Source organism: Alosa pseudoharengus, unplaced genomic scaffold, assembly GCF_046254945.1.
Source record: "Alosa pseudoharengus isolate Yale_2024_CS ecotype anadromous, Long Island Sound unplaced genomic scaffold, YU_APseudo_1.1 YU_APseudo_1.1_scf_1, whole genome shotgun sequence".
Lineage (NCBI taxonomy): Eukaryota > Metazoa > Chordata > Actinopteri > Clupeiformes > Clupeidae > Alosa > Alosa pseudoharengus.
The window spans coordinates 2,708,800-2,735,735 of record NW_027468564.1 but is presented as its reverse complement, the minus strand read 5'-3'; the positions used below and the strand labels follow the sequence as shown (position 1 = coordinate 2,735,735).

At 40.9% G+C, this 26,936-nt stretch overlaps 2 protein-coding genes across 3 annotated transcripts; both read left to right on the top strand.

The window, feature by feature from the left end:
• On the top strand, positions 1-5,970 carry LOC143120736 (uncharacterized). Of its 2 annotated transcripts, none has more exons than XM_076281396.1 (3): positions 1-160; positions 1,864-2,118; positions 4,606-5,970. In XM_076281396.1, the coding sequence occupies exons 2-3, from the start codon at positions 1,911-1,913 to the stop codon at positions 5,571-5,573; spliced, it is 1,176 nt and encodes a 391-aa protein (XP_076137511.1). In that variant the 5' UTR covers positions 1-160; positions 1,864-1,910; the 3' UTR covers positions 5,574-5,970. The 2 variants fall into 2 exon arrangements, with proteins under 2 accessions (XP_076137511.1, XP_076137509.1); XM_076281394.1 differs by having other exon boundaries at positions 1-165.
• A 10,985-nt stretch (positions 5,971-16,955) lies between these two features.
• On the top strand, positions 16,956-26,936 carry LOC143120704 (uncharacterized). The gene is made up of 3 exons (XM_076281392.1): positions 16,956-17,112; positions 18,564-18,818; positions 25,212-26,936. The coding sequence occupies exons 2-3, from the start codon at positions 18,611-18,613 to the stop codon at positions 26,396-26,398; spliced, it is 1,395 nt and encodes a 464-aa protein (XP_076137507.1). The 5' UTR covers positions 16,956-17,112; positions 18,564-18,610; the 3' UTR covers positions 26,399-26,936.

Here is a 26,936-nt window from a genome sequence, read left to right as displayed (position 1 = left end):
TAGTAGTGACAGTTGTTGCTGGATCCACGCAGCGCAAGAAGGAACATATAAGCAGTCCACCCTGTGATAACATTTGTACGTAGATGTTGGTTCAATACATTTTGTGTCAACAAACACCAAATCAGCAGATCGGAGTCGACGGAGCAGCGAACTTGTCGGAGTAAGGTATGTTTTTTTGTCATAAACACTTGGCGGGAGCTAGGTTAGTTAGCCAAACTTCGCAAGTAACTTCGACTGCTGATCTCCACACAAATTAAGAAGCAATACATTCAAACGTTCTTTACAGATCAGTGTTCTCTCCCGAAACATAGCCTACTTGGGTGAGCCAATAACCTCGCATACACCCAGGGTGCGATTTGTGAAAAAGAGAACAGGGGGGGATGCTTTTGAATGTTTTTTGAAATTGCGCTGGGCCTCTAGAATCTTTGCTTGGATGCAGCATACCATTTCACAAGCTATGGATGTGAACACAGGTCCGGTGCGTCGGTCACTCGTCTGATAATGTGTTGCGCAATTAATTTATAAAGGAACCATGGACCGACAGAAAAATAAAACAAACGTTTTCGTAACGAGGAGGAAATGCACGTTGATCTGATTGCGTCTCTCCAGCGTGTTTAGCTGGCATTGCCTACTTAACAGGGAAGTGTCTGAAGATCTGTCTGCAGCTTGTTTGCCAGCCTTTCTTAGTATTTAAAAGTTGTGAAATATGAACGCATATCCGTTTTTTGAATGTCGGCGATAGCATGTACACAGTCTGGCCACTTTCCATTGCCAAGCGTTAGCAGCTAACTGTCTTGAAAGCGGTACTCTGAAGTTTAAAACTATTGGCTGCCCAGAGCCACTCTGGATTTGCCATAACCAATCGTTAACGTTTGGTCGTGACCATAGACAGTATGAACAGAGTCATCACGTAGACGTCAATCGAGGCGGGTGCATAGGGGCGGGTGAAGCAAATTTCAACCGTTTCCTGTTGGTCGACGAGGCTTTCTGCGCAGGTTCAGGGGACGTAAATGTAACGTAGGCACGTAGTCTGACTCGTGTAACTCTTGTGATAGCTGCACCGAGAGATTGGGTATGTAGCCACTTAGTTCGTTACCACCATGTCTACATTACTGTTCTAAATGTCCTAGTTGTTCATAGATAAACGTGATTTAATATAAACAGCACTCGCTACATTCATAGCCTAGGCTACTGTCAATCCATCAAAACTTTGCTGAAATGTTGTGCTCCGATGCTTTCGTTCTTATCCAGAGAATACGGTTATTTTGCTCCTGTGCGACGCTTTCACCCGCTCTGGTTGTATGCTTATTATGTCACTTTAGCATTGATTTCGGAAAAAAGTGTATCACTCAGCCGGTAAGTTAGTTACGAGGTTATGACGCCAATCACACAATGTTGTATTACTCCGAAAATAGAAAAAGTTCATATAAAGGCTTAAAACACTTCAGCTGTAATGTTATTTGATGTCAAATTAGCGCCAAAATTGAATGGGCTTCAATAGGGATGGCTAGGTTGGACTGGTTGCAGTTCCTCTTGTTCCACGTGAGGGCGCTCGCAGGTGGGGCAAAGAAAATACACAGTGATGACCAATTTTTATTTTTTAAAGTCACTATTGTTCTAAAGTCACGTAATTTTTCTAAAAAGCCTTTCAATGATGTCATTCATTAGCACAATGCTTGCGTGTTGTGGGCAACAACGACCCAGGCTGTAAGAAATTAAAAGGACATAAGTACTCGTTCATTCATTGATTTGCAAATAATTATTTACAGAGTTGCTTTCTGTTGTTTTTTTGTGTGTTTATTAAAGAGAAGGAAACTGACTTTGATCTTTCTATTTATCTTTATTTTCTTTCTCTGACTACAGGCAATTGATCTGCTTTGGAGGGGGATCATCTTTGTTCTGCTAGCAACATGGATCTCGGACTTCCCTCAAGTTCTGGCTGTGCCGAAACACACCAGGTTGATCTGAGTTTTATATTGAAAAAAGAAAACATCAAAGAGGAGGAATATGATCATATGATTTCATGTCCAGATGAGACACCGAGGTCTACTTACAATGAAACGCTACGGACAACAGTGAAGACTGAAGAGGAGGATCAGCAGCTTGACCAGCTGGAAAGTAAGTCCTCTCACATAGAGATACATAGACTGGTGTGTGGCACATAGAGATACACAGACTGGTGTTTGGTACATAGAGATACGTAGATAAATAGACTGGTGTGTGGTACATAGAGATAAATAGACTGGTGTGTGGCACAATTTTGTGACTCTAGATGGTACTGGTCCGTGGCAGCAGTGTGTTGTATTACATTAGCTGCTTTCAGCCATAAGTTTAAGATAGATAGATAGATAGATAGATACTTTTGATCCCCAGGGGAAATTCAAGGTCACAGTAGCATACACATTCACTAACAGCAGAAAGTAATTAAAAGTATATAATATAAAAAACACAACTAAGCAATAAGGACAGTAGAAGATAAATATATACTAAATGCTAAATATACTAAAATACAAATTATACTAAATAACACTTAATCTAAATCAATTCTAAAAAACAGTATCCACATAGTGGGTGATTAATCAATCAAGATGCGCTTGCAGTGACTGAGGCAGGGACTGAGCTGTTCTGCTTATATCAAGCGCTTGGGCCGTATATCGGAACAACATATCCCTCGATATATCACATATCACTCGTAGGGTCGGACATCCATTTGCTAAAAATCCGCATATAGTGTGGAGGACATGTCTGAAAACAGTTATACATATATATTCACATGCAGAAGGTATGTTACAAGCTCATTCAGTCAGCAAAGCTGCGCCTTTAGATGTATAAGTTTAGACAAAACAATATCCGTTGCAGTTCATTTGTTACTTTAGCTGTATCTCTGGTCTTTTAAAATTGCAATTGCATTGTCTTCAAGTCAGCTGATTGAATGTGCCTGCTGATTTGAGGATGCCAGACCAGGAAGCCATGGATTTTTCTTCCCACCAGGGCTTGAAAATATTTTTTTTCCTCAGTAGAAAAAACTGTCCCGAATTCTACTTGGTATTATCCCAGAGTTAAAGTGTAATTCCAGCAAAAATTGACCCCGGAGTGTTTTTCTGCATTAAAACACATCACATAAGCCATGGAGACAGTATTTTTCGTTGATCAACCACTACAGAGCTTGGCCCGATATATGCTTTGGCCCCAAAACGCAAACAGTTGATTAGCTCCGGGAAGTGAGCTAAACGCATCCCAAATAGCATTTTTTAACCAGTAATATTGGTCAAAACAGCACCAAACCTTGTCAGTGGCTTGCTCAGGGTCCTTAGACATAAAATGAAGCACCAGCAACGTAGTTTGCAGACCCGGAGCCTATTAGAACAGACGGTTAATCTCACAAAAGACTGAGATCTCACACGGAGCATGTTGTCTATTGCCGGAAGGTAATGATTTATATGAACTTTCCTTCGAGAGGAGCTGGGGAATAGTTGGCAAGTGTTCTTAACAGTCTTCTGTAATAAACTCCGGGTTTGCTAGCTTCATTGTTTGTGCTTAGCGCTATGTAATGAACAACAGTTACAAAAGGTGGTGTATTTGTTATTTAAAATTTTTTTTAAAACAATAATGAAAAGAAAAGAGAACATTAATGCATTAGAAACATCCTCTCAGTTTCTTTTAACCAGCCAGGACCCTTATCTAATCCCCCGCCCCCCTTTAACGACCCCATTTTCAAACTGTGATCCAATCAGATGGCCAAAAATAAGATTGGATCACATTTTAACAAATATATGTACTAATTGTCTAACTTCTGACTTGAATCGAAACAAATCGAGACGTAACCCCATGCAGACACATACATGCGCACAGAACCACTTTGCAGGTGCACTTTCTATATATTTCGCAGCAGAACTTGTGACCGCTGAAGTCAAATTATGCTATAGGTGCTTCTACGTCAACTGCTAACCAACAGGAAAGGAAAACAAAAGTTTAGCAATCAGGAACTGTCTGGAATTTTGAAAACACAGAAGGATTAAATAGAGTGGCCATGAGACGCGAGGGAACATGGATGTATTCTCCATTTGAGGAGCGTAATTGGTTGTGGACGTGCACAGACAGCTACAGACACAGCGCGCACAGTAGGCCTAGGCTACTTTCACTTTGTAGTGTGCCATGTCATTACATGAAAGATGCTTCACGCCAAAACGGTGAACAAACATTATCAAATTTATCATGACGTGTTGTCACAAACACTTACACCTATTAGAACATGTAAAAATCAACCTAAGTAAAGACGATGTTAAGTATTGTTCAGTTTTTTTATATATATATATATATTATGTATATCTCCCCCCAACTGTATTAATCCCTCCTATGTGAAGCACTGAAGGGGGGGACCCCCATTTTTGAAAATTAATTTTAAGCCCTTTTGTAATGTGTTAGTCATAAGTAGTGATTGGTTTACATAGAATTCAAATGTAGAAGTGTTTCTATTTTAAGTTGAATATTTCCTCATTAATATTTAATTGTTTCATGTGGAATATCTATCTGTCATTCTAAATGGATACGGTATCTCTTCTAGAACATCTGTATCATTCTAAGTCTCTATGGTAACTCTTCCAGGTGCATCAGACCACTCGCAACAGAGGATCCAAGGACAGAATGATGAACTCAACCTGCAACTCGAAGGAAGGCTGCACCAACGCACAGTTGGCAGGAAGAGTTTCAGAGCCCTTACTGAACTTGAGAAAGCCCAGACACACTATGCACACAGTGTAGGGAAGCCTCATAACTGTTTCCATTGTGGAAGAGGTTTCTCACACGCGTCAAGTCTTTCACGCCACATGCGTGATCACAAAGGAGAGGAGCTGAGTCGTGAAACACAAGTGCTTGAAGAAGAGACTGTAGGGAAGCCTCATAAATGTTCCCAGTGTGGAAAAGGTTTTTCACACTTGCCAAGTCTTTCACGCCACATGCGTGAACACAAAACGAAGAAGCCTCGTGAAACATTAATGTTTACACAGACTACAGGGAAGCCTCATAAATGTTCCCGCTGTCGAAAATGTTTTTCATACATGTCAAGTCTTTCACGCCACATGCATGAACACGATGAAGAGGAGCAGATTCGTGTAACACAAGTGCTTCAAACACAGACTGAAGACAAGCCTTATAAATGTCACCAGTGTGGGAAAGGTTTTTCAGCATTCCTAGCGCTTAGATACCATAAGGAATTACATGCAAAAGAGAAGACTCATGAATGTACACGCTGTCGAAAAGGTTTTGCTCACAGGTCAAGTCTTTCACGCCACATGCATGAACACGATGGAGAGGAGCCCAGTCGCAAAACACAAGTGCTAGAAACACAGACTCATGAATGTCCCTGCTGTCGAAAAGGTTTTTCACACAAGTCGAGTCTTTCACGTCACATGCTTGAACACAAAGGAGAGATCCCTAGTGAAACATTAATGCGTACACCAACTGAAGAGAAGCCTCATAAATGTTTCCAGTGTGGAAGAGGTTTTTCACACACGTCAAGTCTTTCACGCCACATGCGTGACCACAAAGGGGCGAAAAGCCTAAAAAGAAACTAATACACACTGGAGACGCGGCATCACTGGAGAAGTATCATAAATGTTCTCAGCATGGAAAATCATTTAGAACAATCACAGATCTTCATTGTAATATGCTTATGCATAGAAGCCGCCGTAAATGTGTGGAAAAGGTTTTGTCTCCTTGCTTATCGTCCCTCGCCTCCCCCTCCCATTGTTCTCTTCCTCTGGTTGTAAGTAGACAAATGAGACGATGGCGCCGAGCTTTGGATGATTCCTGGGGCAGGTGCGAGAGAAGTCACGTGTAAATAGAGCTTGACTCGTTCACATGCAGAGATGTATTGAGTATGTATTGGAGTATGTATTAGTTTATGTTCAGATTACTCTAATAGTAGAGTAGCCGTTTAAAATGCAATAAAACAATGTCTGTTGCAGTTCATTTTCTTTATATTATTATTTTCTTTATCATTATATCAGTTCAACATGGATATAACAAACTTGTTGTCAAGGAGACATTCTTACCTTCAAGGAGACATTCTTACATTGAACATATTGACAAAACAAACAAACATTGACATAATAAAAAGTAAGTAAATTAAATATAAACTATCGTTGCAGTTAATTTTTGCTGTCACTTATTATCTTAGCTCTTTTAAAATAAGTGATTCGATCTAAAACCTGATTGGAATTTTTCAAGGATACTGTTTTCGTTGAAGGCGTTTCAGTTAGCCTATTAGCTGGTTTGATGCTCATTGAGCTCAATGCAAATCAAACCAGCTAATAGGCTAACTGAACTACACACCATGCCAACCTCTAGGTATGGTGAAGAGTATGTGATGATGTGGGGCTATTTTAATTCCAAAGGCCAAGGGAACTTTATCAGGATGCATAGTATCCTGGATCCATGAAATAACTGGCCTTTAAAAGAAAAAAAAATCTGCCTGCCTCTATGGGAAGTTTAAAGGAACACGCCACCCAAAATCAGTAGTAATATATGTTCTTACCTTAACTTTCACGAGTTGAGTCATACCTCTCCCGCGCCGGTAGGTGCACTCAAACGCTCTGTCGCGCGGCGCGAATGTGTTAGCATGTTGCTATGCTAGCGGGCTCTGCCGTGGCCGTAGAGAGAGGAACATAGCAGTAATCAAACACCTCCATTTTTTTCCTACTTAAGTACAGTTGCACGAGTAGTTGATACAAATGTGTACGTCACACAACATGAAACGTGGCGATTTTCCAAGCGAATAAACAGGAGAACTACAATGTGTGGCGCAGTAGCACGCTACTTCGACCTAGCGTGGTAATATTATTAACACCTAATTGTAGATCCTATCCACCGCAGAGTTTAGAATCCATGCTGGATCGACCCTCAGCCTCTCCCTCCCCTCTGAGCGAGAGAGAGGCACACACACTATAGATGCGCTGATGGGCTATTATTTCAACCATAACTGCATAGCAAAACTTATCATCCATCAGCCATCCATCAGCACCAAAGTTTGTTGACCAATTTTCAAAACGGCACCCGCCCACCATCCGTTGGTTGTTTTAATGTAGGCTATATGGGTGATGCAGCGCTGCTGACGTGAGGCTAGAAAGCCCTTGCCTGTTCTAGAAAGACTGACCTAATGCAGCAAATATATTAAAAGGCTGAAGTCGTACATTGGCTAGGCCTATCCCCAGAATATCAGCAGCAAACTCAGTCTCTGTCGCGCAAAACAGTCTCCAAATAAAACGCACATCGGCCTGTTGCCTATTCTGCCATGCAGCTTGTGACAATATATCGTCCAAAATGCTTGATTGCATTGCATTCTCCACATTTTTAGCTAAATTTTCATGTACCACATCAGCATTTTTGTTCAGTGAATCTTTTGTAATTACAATTACCGTCGGGCCCTTGTCAGCAGACTTCGGCTTGCCTCTTGCCACTATTCACTCCTTGTCTTCCGATGTCATTTCTGAGTCATCTACAGATGTTTACACACATTCACCTCCCTAAATAGAACCAACTTGACGTTGACTTCAACCTGTGTTATATCCTAGATGAGACTGCCTGGGTTATTTTGTTTAGATATTAGCCTATATAAAACACATAATTGTAGCCTACCATTCAGGGAATAGGCATTTAAAAGAGAGACAGAGTGATATGACTCAGAAATGACATCGGGCGATGGCAGTGCGAGATGTTCAGAACGTAAGAGCTAAAACTTCTACAAACTCAATAACATCCACAGCGGAAAAAGATGGTAAGAAAAATAGTCGGAAAACTTAGATGTGTAAGGCAAGCAAGTTTGGCGGTTGTTACTAAAAATGTGAACATGCACGTTGCACTGTTGTGCGGTGGACTTTCAGAATGAATGGAGTCGGAGTTTCTTTAATATCGAGGCGTCATATTTGTCCGATGGCCTGCTATAAAATGAATTGCGATGTCTGTCTGAAAAAGACGTGCTCGTGCAGTCAAAATGAGTCTTCAGAAACGGCTTGTCAGTCAACCTGACATATGTGTAAAGTAGCCTATAATGTGAATGACTTGTTATTTTATCAAGGATTTCTTTCTTTTTGCAAAAAATAAAGTACAATAGGCATTAATTAGTAGGCCAGGAGCATGCTGAAATTATGTGGCAAATTGCGTTTTTTATTACAATGATAAAATTGTAAAAGGACGTGACTGAAGCTGAGGCAAGCCAGGCAATAGGCCTATAGGCCCGACGGTAATTGTAAAGCAATTTACAAAAGATTCACTGAACAAAAATGCTGATGTGGTACATGAAAATTTAGCTAAAAATGTGGAGAATGCAATGCAATCAAGCATTTTGGACGATATATTGTCACAAGCTGCATGGCAGAACAGGCAACAGGCTGATGTGCGTTTTATTTGGAGACTGTTTTGCGCGACAGAGACTGAGTTTGCTGCTGATATTCTGGGGATAGGCCTAGCCAATGTAGGCTACGACTTCAGCCTTTTAATATATTTGCTGCATTAGATCAGTCTTTCTAGAACAAGCAAGGGCTTTCTAGCCTCACGTCAGCAGCGCTGCATCACCCATATAGCCTACATTAAAACAACCAACGGATGGTGGGCGGGTGCCGTTTTGAAAATTGGTCAACAAACTTTGGTGCTGATGGATGGATGATAAGTTTTGCTATGCAGTTATGGTTGAAATAATAGCCCATCAGCGCATCTATAGTGTGTGTGCCTCTCTCTCGCTCAGAGGGGAGGGAGAGGCTGAGGGTCGATCCAGCATGGATTCTAAACTCTGCGGTGGATAGGATCTACAATTAGGTGTTAATAATATTACCACGCTAGGTCGAAGTACTCCCAAGTGCTATTGCGCCACACATTGTAGTTCTCCTGTTTATTCGCTTGGAAAATCGCCACGTTTCATGTTGTGTGACGTACACATTTTTATCAACTACTCGTGCAACTGTACTTAAGTAGGGAGAAAATGGAGGTGTTTGATTACTGCTATGTTCCTCTCTCTACGGCCACGGCAGAGCCCGCTAGCATAGCAACATGCTAACACATTCGCGCCGCGCGACAGAGCGTTTGAGTGCACCTACCGGCGCGGGAGAGGTATGACTCAACTCGTGAAAGTTAAGGTAAGAACATATATTACTACTGATTTTGGGTGGCGTGTTCCTTTAACATAGGGGTATGAATACTTATGCACCCTGTATTTTAATGAAGGACATTTATTTATTTACGATACATTATTCATTCACAAAGAAAATTGGTGTCATTAATGGTTGGATTTTTCCTCTTTGTTTTAGTTAAGGCATTAAGATCCATCTACAAAAGATGATTCTTTCTTTATTCCTCTTTTTAGTCAACTTTAGCATGGGGCTGAATACTTTTTATAGGCACTGTAAGTCTATCTGGATTGGTGGTGCCTCCTTTTTGGAGCAGGCATACTCTTTGTTCCTCAGAGTTGGCAAAGGCCTTGTAGAATACCCAGCTGGGACGGTGGTCACTGCTAGATCTGAAAGACACCTAATTTGGGGGGAAACTAGTTGTAAAAATAAGTAAGTATAAGTATATATACTCTTTTGATCCCGTGAGGGAAATTTGGTCTCTGCTTTTATCCCAATCCGTGAATTAGTGAAACATACACAACACACAGTGAGGTGAAGCACACACTAACTCAGAGTATATAAGTATATATACTCTTGATCCCATGAGGGAAATTTGGTCCCAATGCGTGAATTAGTAAAACACATTCAACACACAGTGAGGTGAAGCACACACTAATCCCGGCGCAGTGAGCTGCCTGCAACAACAGCAGCGCTCGGGGAGCAGTTAGGGGTTAGGTGCTTGCTCGAGGGTGCTTCAGCCGTGGCTGTGGGGATTGAAGAGCAGTGCACATTTTTCCTACTGGGTCTGGGATCGAACCAGCAACCCTTCGGTTACAAGCCTGAAGCCCTAACCAGTAGGCCATGGCTGCCCCGAGAAGTTGACTGCAAGAGAACTGCAGGAAACATCAGGCTGCCCCAAGATCCACTCACTATCAGTATGCAGATAAACGAAAGTTTGACTCAGGTACATTCACAAGATCCACTCACTATCAGTATGCAGATAAACGGAAGTTTGACTCCGGTACATTCACAAAATCCACTCACTATCAGTATGCAGATAAACGGAAGTTTGACTCCGGTACATTCACAAAAACACCCTAGGTTGCATTTTGGAGAGTTACGTTTAACATACAATGGTCTTATATAGCAGGGGTTCCCAAACTTTTCAACCCGCGACCCCCAAAATAACCGTGCCAGAGACTGGCGACCCCCACTATCCCTGGATGTGACTCAAAAAATAAAATAAAATGTGCGCACCGGCCATACGCACTAGGCTTATCCAAACACGGGCTTAACGACAACACAAAAGAACAGAGCAGCCTGTTATGATTTTACATATAGAACTTTACTATATGATAAAAGCAGAATACCTTAGTCAAAAAATAATATCCATGAGTGCACATTATTGCTGTCATGTGCAAACGTAACTTTGAAACATTAGCCTACTTTAATTTCCATTTTAAAGCAACACCAAAGCACTTTTCCTGTCGCACGCACGCTTGTTTATCCAGCGCTGGCTTTGGAAATAACGATGTCTACAGACAAGGTAGAGTACGTTGCATGATTTTATTAAAGTATAATGTATTGCGACATCAGAAGCAAGTCAAATTTGTAGTTTCTTATGTCTCATTCCATCGAACTACAGATCCGCTACCCGATCTGGCAAACTTGCGGTCGATAGAGGGTCGCGAAGAGAATGCAGAAGTGCCGTTCTCCCTGTTACGAGTTGATGATTTTGGAAACAATATTTTAATGTACAAAAAATTCTTTGGTGTTGCTTTAACAGAAGAATATCTCAGTCAGGGTAATATCCACAAACTGTTGTAAACATATGTAGCCTACATTGTTGATGCGCAAATTTACATTTTGGCAACTACGTTTCAGCGTTAATGTCATCTAATGAGATGGATGCGCGCTATGCGCGGAACACAGCAAGTCCATTCTTGGTTTAATTGTGGAGACGGCCACACGGAGATCATCCTCCACATTTAGACGCGATCTGTATTTGTTTTTAATATATTTCAGTGCAAAGAACGGCGTCAGTACGTCCATCGCGGCCTTGGATAGCTGTGGATATTCCCTCTCGACTGAAATCCAGAACTCAGCAAGCGTCTTGGAATTAAAATCTGTCTTTAAAGTGCAGTCACATGACAGCTCAACCAGTGCGTCCTCCATGCCGGCTGACAGATGACTTGCGGTGGTTACAGTGAATGGTGATCTTATCCAGTCATAATTTTTCAGAATTTTATTTTTTCCAAATTTATTTGATTTATGGAAATCATTTCGCGACCCACCCCTCGCCGTCGACCCCCACTTTGGGAACACCTGTTATATAGGATACATCTTTTCCATTGGTTTTACCCCTGAGTTTTCTGTGCTGGCTGGACTTAGCTTCTGATCCAAACAATAACAGTGTTTCTCCTTGAAATGTTTCCAGCAGCGGTGCTGTTAATTGTATAAGATAACTTTAGCTGTCACTTTAAGGCCGTAACGGCCCGTGAGGCTTGCTTGAGTTTCACGGTTTTAAGCTAACTTAGTAGCATTGTTGTGCATTTTGCGTAAGGATATGTGGATGAAATGATTTGTTTTCCATGTCATTTGTAAAAATAAGTGCTCAAAAGCCTAACAACTCGAAGAAAATCTATCTTGGATTATAGGAAACAAGTGTATTGTAATGATAATTTCTATGATTTTGGTGAGCTCTACAGGAATTATAAATAGGCTAAATAGGAATTATAAATAGGCTACTGTATGTTGGCTTCTCACTTACAAGCATAACTTCTCATCACAAACGTGTATATGTTAGGTTAAAAAAAAAAATTGACAAATGAAGGGACATGAAGCAAGATAGTAGTGAGTAGTGATTTTTCTTGAAAAATCAACTTTAAATACAATAGAACAATATTTACAGTTATTTTTATAACCGAATTTATGAACATTCCAGGAAACATTCCAAACACAATGATGACCTCATAAGAGGGAGTCCAGTAAATTAAAACACATGGGATAAGGGATCATATGGTTTTTTTTTACACTGATGAGGCTAAAAACATGAATTCATTCCAGTATGTCATGCTGGAGTCTACTGCCTGACATAAAAATATCCTGATACCTTTTTTCTTTACTGGCAACCATTATTGATCTTAAAATGTGATGAAGAGGATATGAGTAAGTAGCAATGCTTGAAAATGCCAGTTGTGTCACTTGTCATCACATATAGGCCATTATATAGCCTAAACTAAATATAATCAGTAAGCAACTCATTAGTCTGTGTTCAGCCAACCATGGGCATATATGCTTCCTTCTTTAGAGACCTGACTATAAAACCATCAGTGTATATTGGCTACCACACATTTGCTCTTTATATATCCATCTGCTTATCAACTAATGTTAGCTATAGACAGACTATTACTGATTCTACTTAACTTGTTGTATATGAAAGCCTATGTGATGGAAAATGACACAACATTTTGAAGCCATGATACATAATAGTGATCCAATCCTACTCACAATTTCTCTAATCAATCCCTAATCAATTTCTCACTGATGGCCATGATTTACTTAAAATGTGTAGCCTATTCGTCTTTACTTTGTCCCTGCCAGTCAGGCTCATGCTAAACCACTGGTATGTCATAGAGGACATTTTTGGCCTGTGTAAAAGAAAATGCAGTTAAAACCCATTCTCCCCTATGCTCAACTTTGCTGGACTCCCTCTTATGAGGTCATCACTGTGTCTGGAATGTTCGTAAATTCAGTTATAAAAATAACTGTAAATATTGTTCTATTGTATTTAAAGTTGATTTTTCAAGAAAAATCACTACTCACTACAATGCTTCATGTCCCTTCATTTGTCAAAAATGTTTTTTAACCTGACATATACACTTTCACCCCGTCAGCAGGGTTGGGTAGTAACGGATTACATGTAATCTGGATTACGAAATCAGATTACAAAAATCAAGTAACTATAATCAGCCCAGATTACAATACAAAAATGTGTAATCAGATTACAGTTACATTGTTGGGGATTACCTGTACTGTGGTGAAGATCATTTTGGCTGCATGTTACCTTCACACGGTGCCTTAATAGGGAGTGAGGAACACCGTCTTGGATGTCCAAGAGAGGAAGATGGCAACGACTAGGGAGTGGTGTCCTAGCAAAGTTTTGGCAAAACCAAAGATTCCAAGTTAAATAGATGCTGCTATCTACTTCTATCAACATTGTTTTGCTTGTATTACATATATGATGTGTCGTGTGGACACAATTCCTGTGTTTTGTAATAAAAGTGTTAAACCTTACATTTGATGTTTCTTTATTTATAAACCAGTATATAATAAGGGGAAAATGGAAAGGCTTGTATCACACAGTAATCACATTGTAGAACCATATAAAGCCATTTAAATGAATGTGTGCCTGAAAATGTCACATTCCAGACTCAAAATGGGCCATTTCAGCCATTTGCACTTGTAATTGCTTAGAGGCATAAGCACGTAAGTCTGTGTGTGCATCAGAAAAGGTCACATTCCAGAATGGGCAATATACAGTTCACACTTCATGTTCCAGCTTCATCACACCTACTTACAATTAATGTTTCTGTCGTTATAAACCAGTCTATGTAATGGAGGGAAATGGAAATGTCACATTCCTGACTCAATGGGCCATACAGTGGTGGTGTCATGTCACTCTTATGTAGATGCCTTCCATTCTGGAATCCTTGGCCAGAACTTTGCACTGACATGGTTCATACTATTTGCGGGTGTGATGGCTCATATTATTTAAGGGTGTGATAACAATGCAAGGCATCCTTTGCGTGACTGTGGTGCCTTTGTAACTAAACATACTTGGGTGCCAAATAAACACACTCAGGCTTGGATGAGTTAAACAATATAAATGTGTTTATTGTAAGACAAAAAGTTCAAACAATAACAAAAGTGCAAAATAAGATTACAACTCAAAAGGTTAATTTACACTGTGTTGCAAATTATTATGCAAATTGGATTTAAGTGTCATAAACATTTGTTTTTTTGTTTTTCAATTAAACTCATGGATGGTATTGTGTCTCAGGGCTCTTTGGATCATGGAAATCAATCTCAGACACTTGTGATAATTAGTTTGCCAGTTGAACCCAATCAAAGGAAAACTACTTAAGAAGGATGTTCCACATTATTAAGCATGCCACAGGTTTCAAGCAATATGGGAAAGAAAAAGGATCTCTCTGCTGCTGAAACGCGTGAAATTGTGTACTGCCTTGGACAAGGTATGAAAGCGTTGGATATTTCCCAAAAACGTATGCGTGATCATCGTACTGTGAAGAAATTTGTCGCTGATTCAGAACAAATTCATAGGATTAAGAGCGCAGCTGCTAAAATGTCATTGCAAAACAGCAAACAGGTATTTGAAGCTGCTGGTCCCTCTGGAGTCCCATGAACTTCAAGGTGTAGGATCCTCAAGAAGTTTGCAAGTGTGCATAAACCTACTATTTGGCCACCCCTAAATAATGCTCACAAGCAGAAATGGTTGCAGTGGGCTCAAGAATAAAAGAAGATATAAAAAAAAATAGTGTCATAAAGGGAGAGACACTCATAGTGTGGCCCCCATCTTCCCCTGACCTCAACCCTGTTGAGAACCTTTGGAGCATCATCAAGCAAAATATCTAGAGGGTGGGAGGCAATTCACATCCAAGCAGCAGCTCTGGGATGCTATTCTGACATCCTGGCACCTCTGTGAGGCTATTCTGCAAAGACATTAAAGCAGAAACCCTCACAGTTTGGATGCAAGAATTGTGAAGGTGATATCAATGAAGGGGTCCTATGTTAATATGTAACTTGGCCTGTTAAGATTTTTTTGATATTATTTATATGACCTCCTAATGCTGCAAATTCAACAAATTACCATTTTTAGTTCATTACAACCTATAAAATGTCTTGAAACTCTGTTATCTCTCAGTGCATTTTGATTTTTTTTGTGAAAAAATACTGTTATCATTGGGAGGTTTGTGTAATAAAATTAGAATTATACTTTAACAGTCAAAAAAATAGAAAGTTGAAATAGTACAATTGTATAAAAAACATTAAAACAAATATTGAGTACAAGTCAAATACAACAGAGATAAATAATTCTTTAAAGCTTTGTGTAGTTTGTCATTGTGCCTGCCTCACTGCTTGTCCACCATCCTGATGATGCACTTCGATCTTCCCTCACCGACCTCAACTCCAGCCTCATCTCTGGGCAGCAGCCATGGAAGCAGCATCAGACCTCTCGAGGTAGGCCAAAAGGTCATCCTCCAGCCTCTGCCACAACCAAGCTCTTGTTGAGGAAGACTAAAAAGAAAATAAACACAATGTATGTTACAGACTGCAACTTGGGTATATGCTGTGAATGAACACCACAAAACTCTGATTTGAAGTCCACCTTACAGCAATCTACAACCATTTACCATTTCTATTGTCCTCTGAGTAGCTGTAGGCCTGTCCATTGTCTATTAAACTACTAGCAACAACACACATTGAGGTTTAGGCCTACCTTACACACTCCTGTACAGTAGGTGGCGAAATAACGATGCAATCGAAACTAAAGAAGAAAGTCGCAAAGTGACGCAAGCACGACTCACTTCCGCGACCTCGGGGTGCCAGAGGTGGGGGCACGAGCTGGAGTTCGACTGGCTGAGGAAGAAGCTGGAAACGGGTAAGAGGAGCTGGTGGGCTGCGTTGCAGGGAAATGATGAGGGATCCCAGTCTGCAAAGGCTGGTGCGCTGGACTGCCTCAGAGCATCTGGTCTGGCCTGCGTACAACGACACCACCACAATCGCTCCCCACAACAGGTGGGTCCACGAGCATCTGGCCAGCGTACAACGACACCACCACAATCGCTCCCCACAACAGGTGGGTCCACGTCGTGATTGCCCCCCGATCAGCTCGTCCATCTCCCCGTAGAACTTGGAAGCGGACAGGCCCCCTTCCATTCGACGTGTTATTGTCTTTACATTTTCATTTACATTTTTTGTATTCATCCACCAGCGTCAACCACTTGCTGCCACCTTCTCCTGCTGGAACTGATCCCTGAACGGTCTGCCCAGCTTCCCAGCCATCTTCTCCCACAGCAGTGGCTTAGTTGAGATCATGAAGGGACTTTGTCGTTCCCTCAACCCTTTACCTCCAGATGGATCCCCATCTGGTGGATAAGGAAGAGAGGCTGCTCTTTGTTGAAGCCCTCGTTCGTGGGAAGTGGTACAGCCAAAAGCTGTGTTGCGGACATTATATATTTTTTCAAGTGGTACAGCCTGGACATTGCAGGTATCAGAATCATAAAAAGAAAACAAGTCAACACAGTACTTGCAGCATCCAGGGATAAACGACTGTTGAAGTATGCTCCTGTCTATAATATAATGGTTTTTAATAACTCGCCCGTGCTTGTGCAATCTGCCAGGCGTAGGACGGCTGCCACCATGAGGCCATCATCTACAAAGTAGCTTTCTGCATTCTGATATAGGTTGCCCCGGTAACGCACGGTCCTGTCCTTGTCTATGAATGCAACCAAGCTGTGGTTGAGGAAGAAAAAGAAAAAGAAAATAAACACAATGTATGTTACAGACTGCAACTTGGGTATATGCTGTGAATGAACACCACAAAACTCTGATTTCAAGTCCACCTTACAGTAATCTACAACCATTTACAGGCCTGTCCATTGTCTATTAAACCACTAGCAACAACACACATTGAGGTTTAGGCCTACTTTACACACTCCTGTACAGTAGGTGGCGAAATAACGATGCAATCGAAACTAAAGAAGAAGAAAGTCGCAAAGTGACGCATGCACTACTCACTTCCTGTCTATGCTCACTTCGGTTAACGTCCGGTAGTAGTGACAGTTGTTGGTGGATCCACGCAGCGCAAGAACACGCAGTCCACCCTGTGATAACATTTGTACGTAGATGTTGGTTCAATACATTTTGTGTCAACAAACACCAAATCAGCAGATCGGAGTCGACGGAGCAGCGAACTTGTCGGAGGAAGGTATGTGTTTTTGTCATAAACACTTGGCGGGAGCTAGGTTAGTTAGCCAAACTTCGCAAGTAACTTCGACTGCTGATCTCAACACAACTTACCTGCTAAGAAGCAATATATTCAAACGTTTTTTACAGATCAGTATTTTCTCCCGAAACATAGCCTACTTGGGTGAGCCAATAACCTCGCATACACCCAGGGTGCGATTTGTGAGAAAAAAAAAACAAGGGGGGATGCTTTTGAAAGACTTTTGGAGTTGCGCTGGGCCTCTAGAATCTTTGCTTGGATGCAGCTTACCATTTCACAAGCTACCGCGTAAGTAAAACCGCGGATCGGGCGGATGACGTGAAGAAATCCATGGGTTTCATCAGGTCCCTTTCCACAGGTGTATTAATCAAGCACCATGCAGTCTGCATTGACAATTAAGGTGCAAGATTTTATACACCTGTGGAAAGGGACCTGATGAAACCCATGAATATAACATTTTAATTAAATTCGGGCGGGTGGCGGTTGAACCAATCAAACGCATCACCCATATACATTAAAACAACCAGGTGCTGTTTTGGTACGGGTGCTGTTTTGAAAATTGGTCAAAAAACGTTGGTGCGGCTGGATGATAAGTTTTGCTATGCGGTTACGGTTGAAATAATAGCCCATCCGCGCATCTCTAGGTCCGGTGCTTCTGTCACTCGTCTGATAATGTGTTGCCCAATTAATTTATGAAGGAACGACAGACCGACCGAAAAATAAAACAAACGTTTTCGTAACCAGGAGGAAATGCACGTTGATCTGATTGCGTCTCTCCTGCGTGTTTAGCTGGCATTGCCTAACGTTAACGTTACCTAACAGGGAAGTGTCTGAAGATATGTCTGCAGCTTGCTTGCCAGCCTTTCTCAGTTGTGAAATATGAACGCATATCCGTTTTTTGAATGTCGGCGATAGCATGTACACAGTCTGGCCACTTTCCATTGCCACGCGTTAACTGTCTTGAAAGCGGTACTCTGAAGTTTAAAACTATTGGCTGCCCAGAGCCACTCTGGATTTGCCATAACCAATCGTTAACGTTTGGTCGTGACCATAGGCTGAGCACTGTCTGGTTACTTCCGGTTTCTGGACTGGTTGCAGTTCCTCTTGTTCCACGTGAGGGCGCTCGCAGGTGGGGCAAAGAAAATACACACTGATGACCAATTTTTACTTTTTAAAGTCAATATTGTTCTAAAGTTACGTAATTATTCTAAAAAGCCCTTCAAACTTGTCAGTGACATCATTCATTAGCACAATGCTTGCGTGTTGTGGGTAACAACGACCCAGGCTGTAAAAAAATGAAAAGGACATAAGAACTCGTTCATTCATTGATTTGCAAATAATTATTTACAGAGTTGCTTTCTGTTGTTTTTTTGTGTTTTTTTTAAGAGAAGGAAACTGACTTTGATCTTTCTATTTTCTTTCTCTGACTACAGGCAATTGATCTGCTTTGGAGGGGGATCATCTTTGTTCTGCTAGCAACATGGATCTCGGACTTCCCTCAAGTTCTGGCTGTGCTGAAACACACCAGGTTGATCTGAGTTTTATATTGAAAAAAGAAAACATCAAAGAGGAGGAATATGATCATATGATTTCATCTCCAGATGAGACACCGAGGTCTACTTACAATGAAACGCTACGGACAACAGTGAAGACTGAAGAGGAGGAGCAGCAGCTCGACCAGCTGGAAAGTAAGTCCTCTCACATAGAGATACATAGACTGGTGTGTGGCACATAGAGATACACAGACTGGTGTGTGGTACATAGAGATACATAGACTGGTGTGTGGCACATAGAGATACATAGACTGGTGTGTGGCACATAGAGATACATAGACTGGTGTGTGGTACAATTTTGTGACTCTAGATGGCACTGGTCTGTGGCAGCAGTGTGTTGTATTACATTAGCTGCTTTCAGGCATTAGCTGCTTTCAGGCTTTCAGTCCGCATAGATAGATAGATACTTTATTGATCCCCAGGGAAAATTCAAGGTCACAGTAGCATACACATTCACTAACAGCAGAAAGTAATTAAAAGTATATAATATAAAAAACACAACTACTAAACACAACTAATAGTGTTCTTGAGAACTTTCTGTGTCTCAATCAGTGACCGCTCAAGAAGATAGCCTACGTCAGCCATGAGTTTCGCTTTGTTTATGTTGTAGCTACACACTTGTCTCAGGCGTTTGCTTAAAAAAAAGGAACACGTATGGAGGACTATAACGGTCTAAAAGTTGGATTATAGTGACACATTAGAGACAACTGATGAGGTTGGCCAATCGGTTTAACTTTTTTGGATATGATATTGTGAACGCTATGTGCGAATTCGGAGAAGAAGCGTAGGCTGTGTTCTTTCCGTGCATCAATGTAGACAATTTCTTACTATCGCGAACTCTTGTCAGGGGAGGTCATTCATTTTGGGTGTCACCTATGACTTGAACAGATAGCCTGCTATGCCACCCGATGTAGGCTACTATTATTGTTACAGTTTTCAATCAATGCAACTAACATTATGTGTAAAGCGACGCAATATAAACCGTAGCCTATGCAATTTATTATCCCGTCTGTTACATGTACAACAATGCTTTTCACAATTTGCGACGGAAGGTTTTGACTGAGCGTGTTAGCATAAAAAAAAAAAAAAAAAGTGATAATAAAAGTGTTAAAATTAAGAAAGTGTCTGTAGGGATCATGTAGCCTAACGTTACCAGCCTATATGGGTAAATCGCGCTGATTTGAAGTTCTACAACTCGTAGTGAGCCGCCACTGCAGCATAGCCTATAGGCACTGGTGCAGCGCTTCACTTTCACTTCACTACCATTAAGAAACTGTCACTATGCTTTCATGTGCCACTGCTAGATTATTTCAGGATGACTGCATAGACATAAATCTAGTGAGATCTGTGGATCTGCGTTATATCTTTACAGGCTAATATTCTCACGTAGTTCTTTTTTGAATTGGCCCGTAGGCCTAGGTATTTTAATCCGGCCCGCGACATGCTGCTATTTAGACCTATGAGGCAGACAGACGGACATCTCCACACCCATCATCGTGGTGGAATATCTCACAAACTTTTCATTCAAAGAAATTACGAACTGTATCAGAATAAACAGCAGAACTTACCGAACGCAAAGGTGTAAAGCATTACAAGTTATAGCCGTTCCCGAGTAATCCGGTTTTGAAATTGAAGCAAATGTCTACACGGTCTCCAGCATTGACAATAGTTGTCCGTTACCCGGTTTTAGGTGCGTGCATTTGGTCAGTTAAAAAGTTATGAAAAGTAGCCTGCATAGTAGCCTAACTACATCCACATACAATATCTTATAATAGGCCTACAACAACGCCCAAGGATTAAAGTTCTCCGTCATAGGACGGATTTCCGTCAATTTGATTTTAGAAATGTCATATTTGAGATCGATGCAGATCCGATGAGAAAAAAAATAGGAGGGGGGGGGGGGGGACTGTCACCGTTGCTTTTTATTTGTTCCAACTACAAATATTAGGTAAATGTTTAAAGACCTAATAGTGTTCTTGAGAACTTTCTGTGTCTCAATCAGTGACCGCTCAAGAAGATAGCCTAGCCTACGTCAGCCATGAGTTTCGCTTTGTTTATGTTGTAGCTACACACTTGTCTCGGGCGTTTGCTTAAAAAAAAGAACACGTATGGAGGACTATAACGGTCTAAAAGTTGGATTATAGTGACACAATCGAGACCGCTGATGAGGTTGGCCAATCCGTTTAACTTTTTTGGATATGCTATTGTGAGCTCTATGTGCGAATTCGGAGAAGAAGAGGCTGTGTTCTTTCCGTGCATCAATGTAGACAATTTCTTACTATCGCGAACTCTTGTCAGGGGAGGTCATTCATTTTGGGTGTCACCTATGACTTGAACAGATAGCCTGCTATGCCACCCGATGTAGGCTACTATTATTGTTACAGTTTTTAATCAATGCAACTAACATTATGTGTAAAGCGACGCAATATAAACCGTAGCCTATGCAATTTATTATCCCGTCTGTTATGACATGTACAACAATGTTTTTCACAATTTGCGACGGAAGGTTACTGAGCGTGTCGAGTAAGGGGGTCAGTCGTGTTTGTGACGCAGACAGCCTTGTAGCCTATTTTGCTTAGGCCTCACTTTTAAAGACAGTAGGTTGTGAGTGTATGTTGACAAAAAATAACCATACAATTAAAATAGTCAACTTAAAACTTTGCTATAAAATATTATTAATTTATAGCACAAAACCATGACCAGTAGGCTACCAGAACCTCGCATATTAGCGTCATGATTTGTGTGCGTCTATTCGGCAAGGCCACTAGCTGTCATGGATGCGTTGTTGCTAAAGGAAGGCAGGTGTCAAAAGTTAAAAAATAAATGGAGATGGGCAGCTGTTGGAAACGGGGGAGAACTAACAAGCCATGGTGTAAAGAAATTAAAGTGCCAGGGGTTTGCTTTTGCGCGGTTCGCTGCAAGAAAATTGTTTATGGATGCAATAGGAAAACGTTTTAGCACGCCACCAATCAGAAGACCGCCATAAGGTTAACGTTCGTGCACTTCAGGACATCTTCCCTACCTGGTGCAACTAGCCACCACGGAAGAGGTAGGCTACGTTTATCTATGGCTGACCGTTTTTACGTTTAGAAAGTAGGCTATGCATGTTCTTTCATAGCGCAACACGACCTGTCCTTCACCATATCGCAACCTCTTGTCAACCAATCTGTTGCTGAAGTGAGACAAAAGCGCCAAATTGTCGTTATCAAATGCGCAGACCTCCTGCATGAGCACACACAGTATTGCTGCTCATTGGAAAACTGAGTTGTCAGTAAAACTCAAAATTACCATGTTTTCATTAAATGCGGATGAGGCAACAAATGGAAATATGAACAATATCTAGAATGTTCTGATTCGTTACTTTGATGAGGAAATGGGAAGTCTTGCAAACTTGATTTTATAGATTTTACTTGGTGTTGAATTGCATATTAACAAGAAAAAAAAATCTCCCCTTTAAACACTTTTGGCCTGAAGTAATTAAATAAGAGTGTGTTAAAGCCTTTCTACAATATTGCTGCAGTAGAAAAGAACAGCAATGGCTAATCAGCAATGGTCAGGGATGGTACTAAAATATATTTTTGTTCATCAGGAAAACTCAATCTCAATCAAGAACACTCAATTCGCCTTATTCACTTGGCGGCTAAAACGAGGCTACAGGCAGGGCCGTGGGAAGTGAGTTTTGGTTGGGGGTGCTGTAGTCGGGGGGGGGGGGGGGGTAGTTTGCCAGGAAAAATAGGCTTTATTGAAATGGTAAAAAAGTTATTGTATTTTATTTAAACGCTTTTCTCTGTTAATGGACAACAGCATACTGGCATTGCATGATGACACACAGCACAGGCATACATCACTGTCAAGAACATTATGGCTACACTACAGAAAAAATGCGACAAAATGTCGCAAACCACAGATTGATACTAACGCAAACAAAGTAACCGTCTGCTATCTGACGCTACACTAGTAAGGTAACAAAGTTGCTGTAACCTTGCACCGAAATCGACGGTGAACACGTGAAATATAAAACTGTTGAACACCAACATTAATAAAACGTAATAATTATTGACGCTTCTGACATGGGTGTCAAAACAGGCTAAAGACCCTGTCGCACAGCATATTAGACAGAACACATTCATTGACTCAAAACATATGCATAACATAGGCCTACACAACGCAATATTCATAGGCTAGCCTACATTAAATTGATCCACATATCACAAATATAGCCTACAACAAATGCTAACATCATAAACGCACAGTGTAGCCTTTAACCTACACTTTCAAAAAGAAGAGAAAGAACGCTCTGAGGAGGCCACTGAAACAGGCACGCAAAGACACAGATGAATAAGTTCATCTACCTCGCTGAAGAGAGCTCTTGTTTGTGGATGGAGCTTACTCAATATCCATGCCACCTTTCACCGTGGTGCACCGAGACTTCCCGATAACACTATGCATAATTTTAAGCTGAAGATTGAGGCGGCCCGTGTTCAGCTCCTTGGGAAACACGGTAATATTCAGCTACTTAATATGGCATATTGTCGTATCATAAAGCTAGCGTCATAGGATATCTCCCTCAGGTTTGTTTTGTTAATTTGTTTAGTTTTTGTTTAGATCTCCCAGGTCTAATGTAGGCCTAACATTTTTTAGTGCATAATAGAATAATAGACAGCTATGGCTACAGGGTACACAAACCATAGGATTGTTATGTTCTATGCATTCACCTGTAGGTGGCATTAATTATATAGTAAGTGTACCCTGTAGCCTCGTTTTGGTTTAAACAATGGCCGGCGTGTGAATAAGGCGAATACTCCCTTTACTTTGCTGTTTGCATCTTTTTGTACATTAAAAACCAATAGGTCGCGACCGCAAAAGGGGTGCTATCTCTATAGGTAGATATGAACAACGTATGACTTATGGCCTGAAAAAAGTTCAGTCAAACGATTTTTTTTCAGTTTAATCCCTGAACGCCTGACAAGGATGTATTCGTTTGGACAACATTAGGCTATACAGCCTAGAAAGGCTAAACTTAGGCTACCTTCAGTTTGTTAAATGTAAAGCCTAGCTTAATGTTACCTTTCTTGCCCATCTGAAATAACTCCTAGCTTTGCTCCTTCCCTCCTTTCTGTTTTTGTTGTTTTCAAAAACCTGTTATATCCGCGAAACTTTCCCCCCACGGACCACGGACCATCCAACGCATTCAAAAGTAACGCATTCTATTAGCTATTCCAGGCGTCATGTTTAATAAGCTGCCCTTTTTTTGATGAACACATACAGAGTTTATAAATGATATCCTTTAATTTCATGTTTCCATATCATTATGACCTGATTCGAAATTATGTATTTATTCATGAATTAATTACAAAAGATTTTCATTTTACACCTGTCCGCCATAGCCCTTTTCATCTCGCGTACCCCCTAGAAGCAGCTCGCGTACCACCGGGGGTACGCGTACCACAGTTTGGGAATCCCTGGATTATAGGATGCTCCAGAACTCACACAAACGGAGTCTTAAAGGAGCCACACCACTTTTATGACAAGACACTATAGCATATGAATGTGGTTCTGTTGACCTTTAGTTTTGTTGCTACTGTGCTTGGAGGAAAACTCAGCACATTTTAGTCATATTGCAATAATGCCGATTACCGTGATCATTTTGCGTAGCCTACTATAATCATGATATCACATTTTCATGCCGTTTCTCTAGTGGCTGGTAAAAAAGTTGAGTGGCTGGTAGATTTTGGAATCCACCAGCCACAGTGGCAGGTAGAAAAAATATTTAATTTCCATCCCTGATGCGCACAGAACCACTTTGCAGGTGCACTTTCTATATATCTCGCAGCAGAACTTGTGACCGCTGAAGTCAAATTATGCTATAGGTGCTTTTACATCAACTGCTAACCAACAGGAAAGGAAAACAAAAGTTTAGCAATCAGGAATTTTGCAAACACAGAAGGATTACATAGAGACGCGAGGGAACATGGATGTATTCTCCATTTGAGGAGCGTAATTGGTTGTGGACGTGCACAGACAGCTACAGACACAGCGCGCACAGTAGGCCTAGGCTACTTTCACTTTGTAGTGTGCCATGTCATTACATGAAAGATGCTTCACGCCAAAACAGTGAACAAACATTATCAAATTTATCATGACGTGTTGTCACAAACACTTACACCTATTAGAAAATGTCAAAATCAACCTAAGTAAAGACGATGTTAAGTATTGGTCAGTTTATATATATATATATATATATTATGTATATCTCCCCCCAACTGTATTAATCCCCCCTATGTGAAGCACTGAAGGGGGGGACCCCCATTTTTGAAAATTCATTTTAAGCCCTTTGTAATGTGTTAGTCATAAGTAGTGATTGGTTTACATAGAATTCAAATGCAGAAGTGTTTCTATTTCAAGTGAAATATTTCCTCATTAATATTTAATTGTTTCATGTGGAATATCTATCTGTCATTCTAAATGGATGCGGTATCTCTTCTAGAACATCTGTATCATTCTAAGTCTCTATGGTAACTCTTCCAGGTGCATCAGACCACTCGCAACAGAGGATCCAAGGACAGAATGATGAACTCAACCTGCAACTCGAAGGAAGACTGCACCAACGCACAGTTGGCAGGAAGAGTTTCAGATCCCTTACTGAACTTGAGAAAGCCCAGACACGCTATGCACACACTGTAGGGAAGCCTCATAACTGTTTCCATTGTGGAAGAGGTTTCTCACACGCGTCAAGTCTTTCACGCCACATGCGTGATCACAAAGGAGAGGAGCTGAGTCGTGAAACACAAGTGCTTGAAGAAGAGACTGTAGGGAAGCCTCATAAATGTTCCCAGTGTGGAAAAGGTTTTTCACACTTGTCAAGTCTTTCACGCCACATGCATGAACACAAAACGGAGAAGCCTCGTGAAACATTAATGTTTACACAGACTACAGGAAAGCCTCATAAATGTTTCCGCTGTCGAAAAAGTTTTTCACACATGTCAAGTCTTTCACGCCACATGCATGAACACGATGGAGAGGAGCAGAGTCGTGTAACACAAGTGCTTCAAACACAGACTGAAGACGAGCCTTATAAATGTTACCAGTGTGGGAAAGGTTTTTCAGAATTCCTAGCGCTTAGATACCATAAGGAATTACATGCAAAAGAGAAGGGTCATGAATGTACCCGCTGTCGAAAATGTTTTGCTCACAAGTCAAGTCTTTCACGCCACATGCATGAACACGATGGAGAGGAGCCCAGTCGCAAAACACAAGTGCTAGAAACAAAGACTGTAGGGAAGCCTCATAAATGTTCCCAATGTGGAAAACGTTTTTCAGAACTCTTAGCGCTTAGATACCATATGGAATTACATACAAAAGAGAAGACTCATGAATGTCCCTGCTGTCGAAAAGGTTTTTCACACAAGTCAAGTCTTTCACGTCACATGCTTGAACACAAAGGAGAGATCCCTAGTGAAACATTAATGCGTACACCAACTGTAGAGAAGCCTCATAAATGTTCCCTTTGTGGAAAAGGTTTTTCTCACATGTCAAGTCTTTCACGCCACATGCGTGATCACAAAGGAGAGGAGTCTTATAAAACAATGATGGCTACACAGACTGTAGGGAAGCCTCATGAATGTTCCCGGTGTGGAAAAGGTTTTTCACACATGTCAAGTCTTTCACGCCACATGCGTGATCACAAAGGGACGAAAAGCCTGAAAAGAAACTAATACACACTGGAGAGGCGGCATCACTGGAGAAGTATCATAAATGTTCTCAGCATGGAAAATCATTTAGAACAATCACAGATCTTCATTGTAATATGCTTATGCATAGAAGCCGCCGTAAATGTGTGGAAAAGGTTTTGTCTCCTTGCTTATCGTCCCTCGCCTCCCTCTCCCATTGTTCTCTTCCTCTGGTTGTAAGTAGACAAATGAGACGATGGCGCCGAGCTTTTGATGATTCCTGGGGCAGGTGCGAGAGAAGCCGCGTGTAAATAGAGCTTGACTCGTTCACATGCAGAGATGTATTGAGTATGTATTAGTTTATGTTCAGATTACTCTAATACTAGAGTAGCCGTTTAAAATGCAATAAAACAATGTCCGTTGCAGTTCATTTTGTTTATATTATTATTTTCTTTATCATTATATCAGTTCAACATGGATATAACAAACTGTTGTTGTCAAGGAGACATTCTTACATTGAACATATTGACAAAACAAACAAACATTGACATAATAAAAAAGTAAGTAAATTAAATATAAACTA

What these genes read in the sequence shown, in the direction of transcription:
- LOC143120736 (XM_076281396.1), top strand. Translation starts at nt 1,911, where the DNA reads ATGGATCTCGGACTTCCCTCAAGTTCTGGCTGTGCCGAAACACACCAG. An exon ending in GCAGCTTGACCAGCTGGAAA is followed by an intron (nt 2,119 to 4,605) that starts GTAAGTCCTCTC and finishes TAACTCTTCCAG; the next exon opens with GTGCATCAGACCACTCGCAA.
- LOC143120704 (XM_076281392.1), top strand. Translation starts at nt 18,611, where the DNA reads ATGGATCTCGGACTTCCCTCAAGTTCTGGCTGTGCTGAAACACACCAG. An exon ending in GCAGCTCGACCAGCTGGAAA is followed by an intron (nt 18,819 to 25,211) that starts GTAAGTCCTCTC and finishes TAACTCTTCCAG; the next exon opens with GTGCATCAGACCACTCGCAA.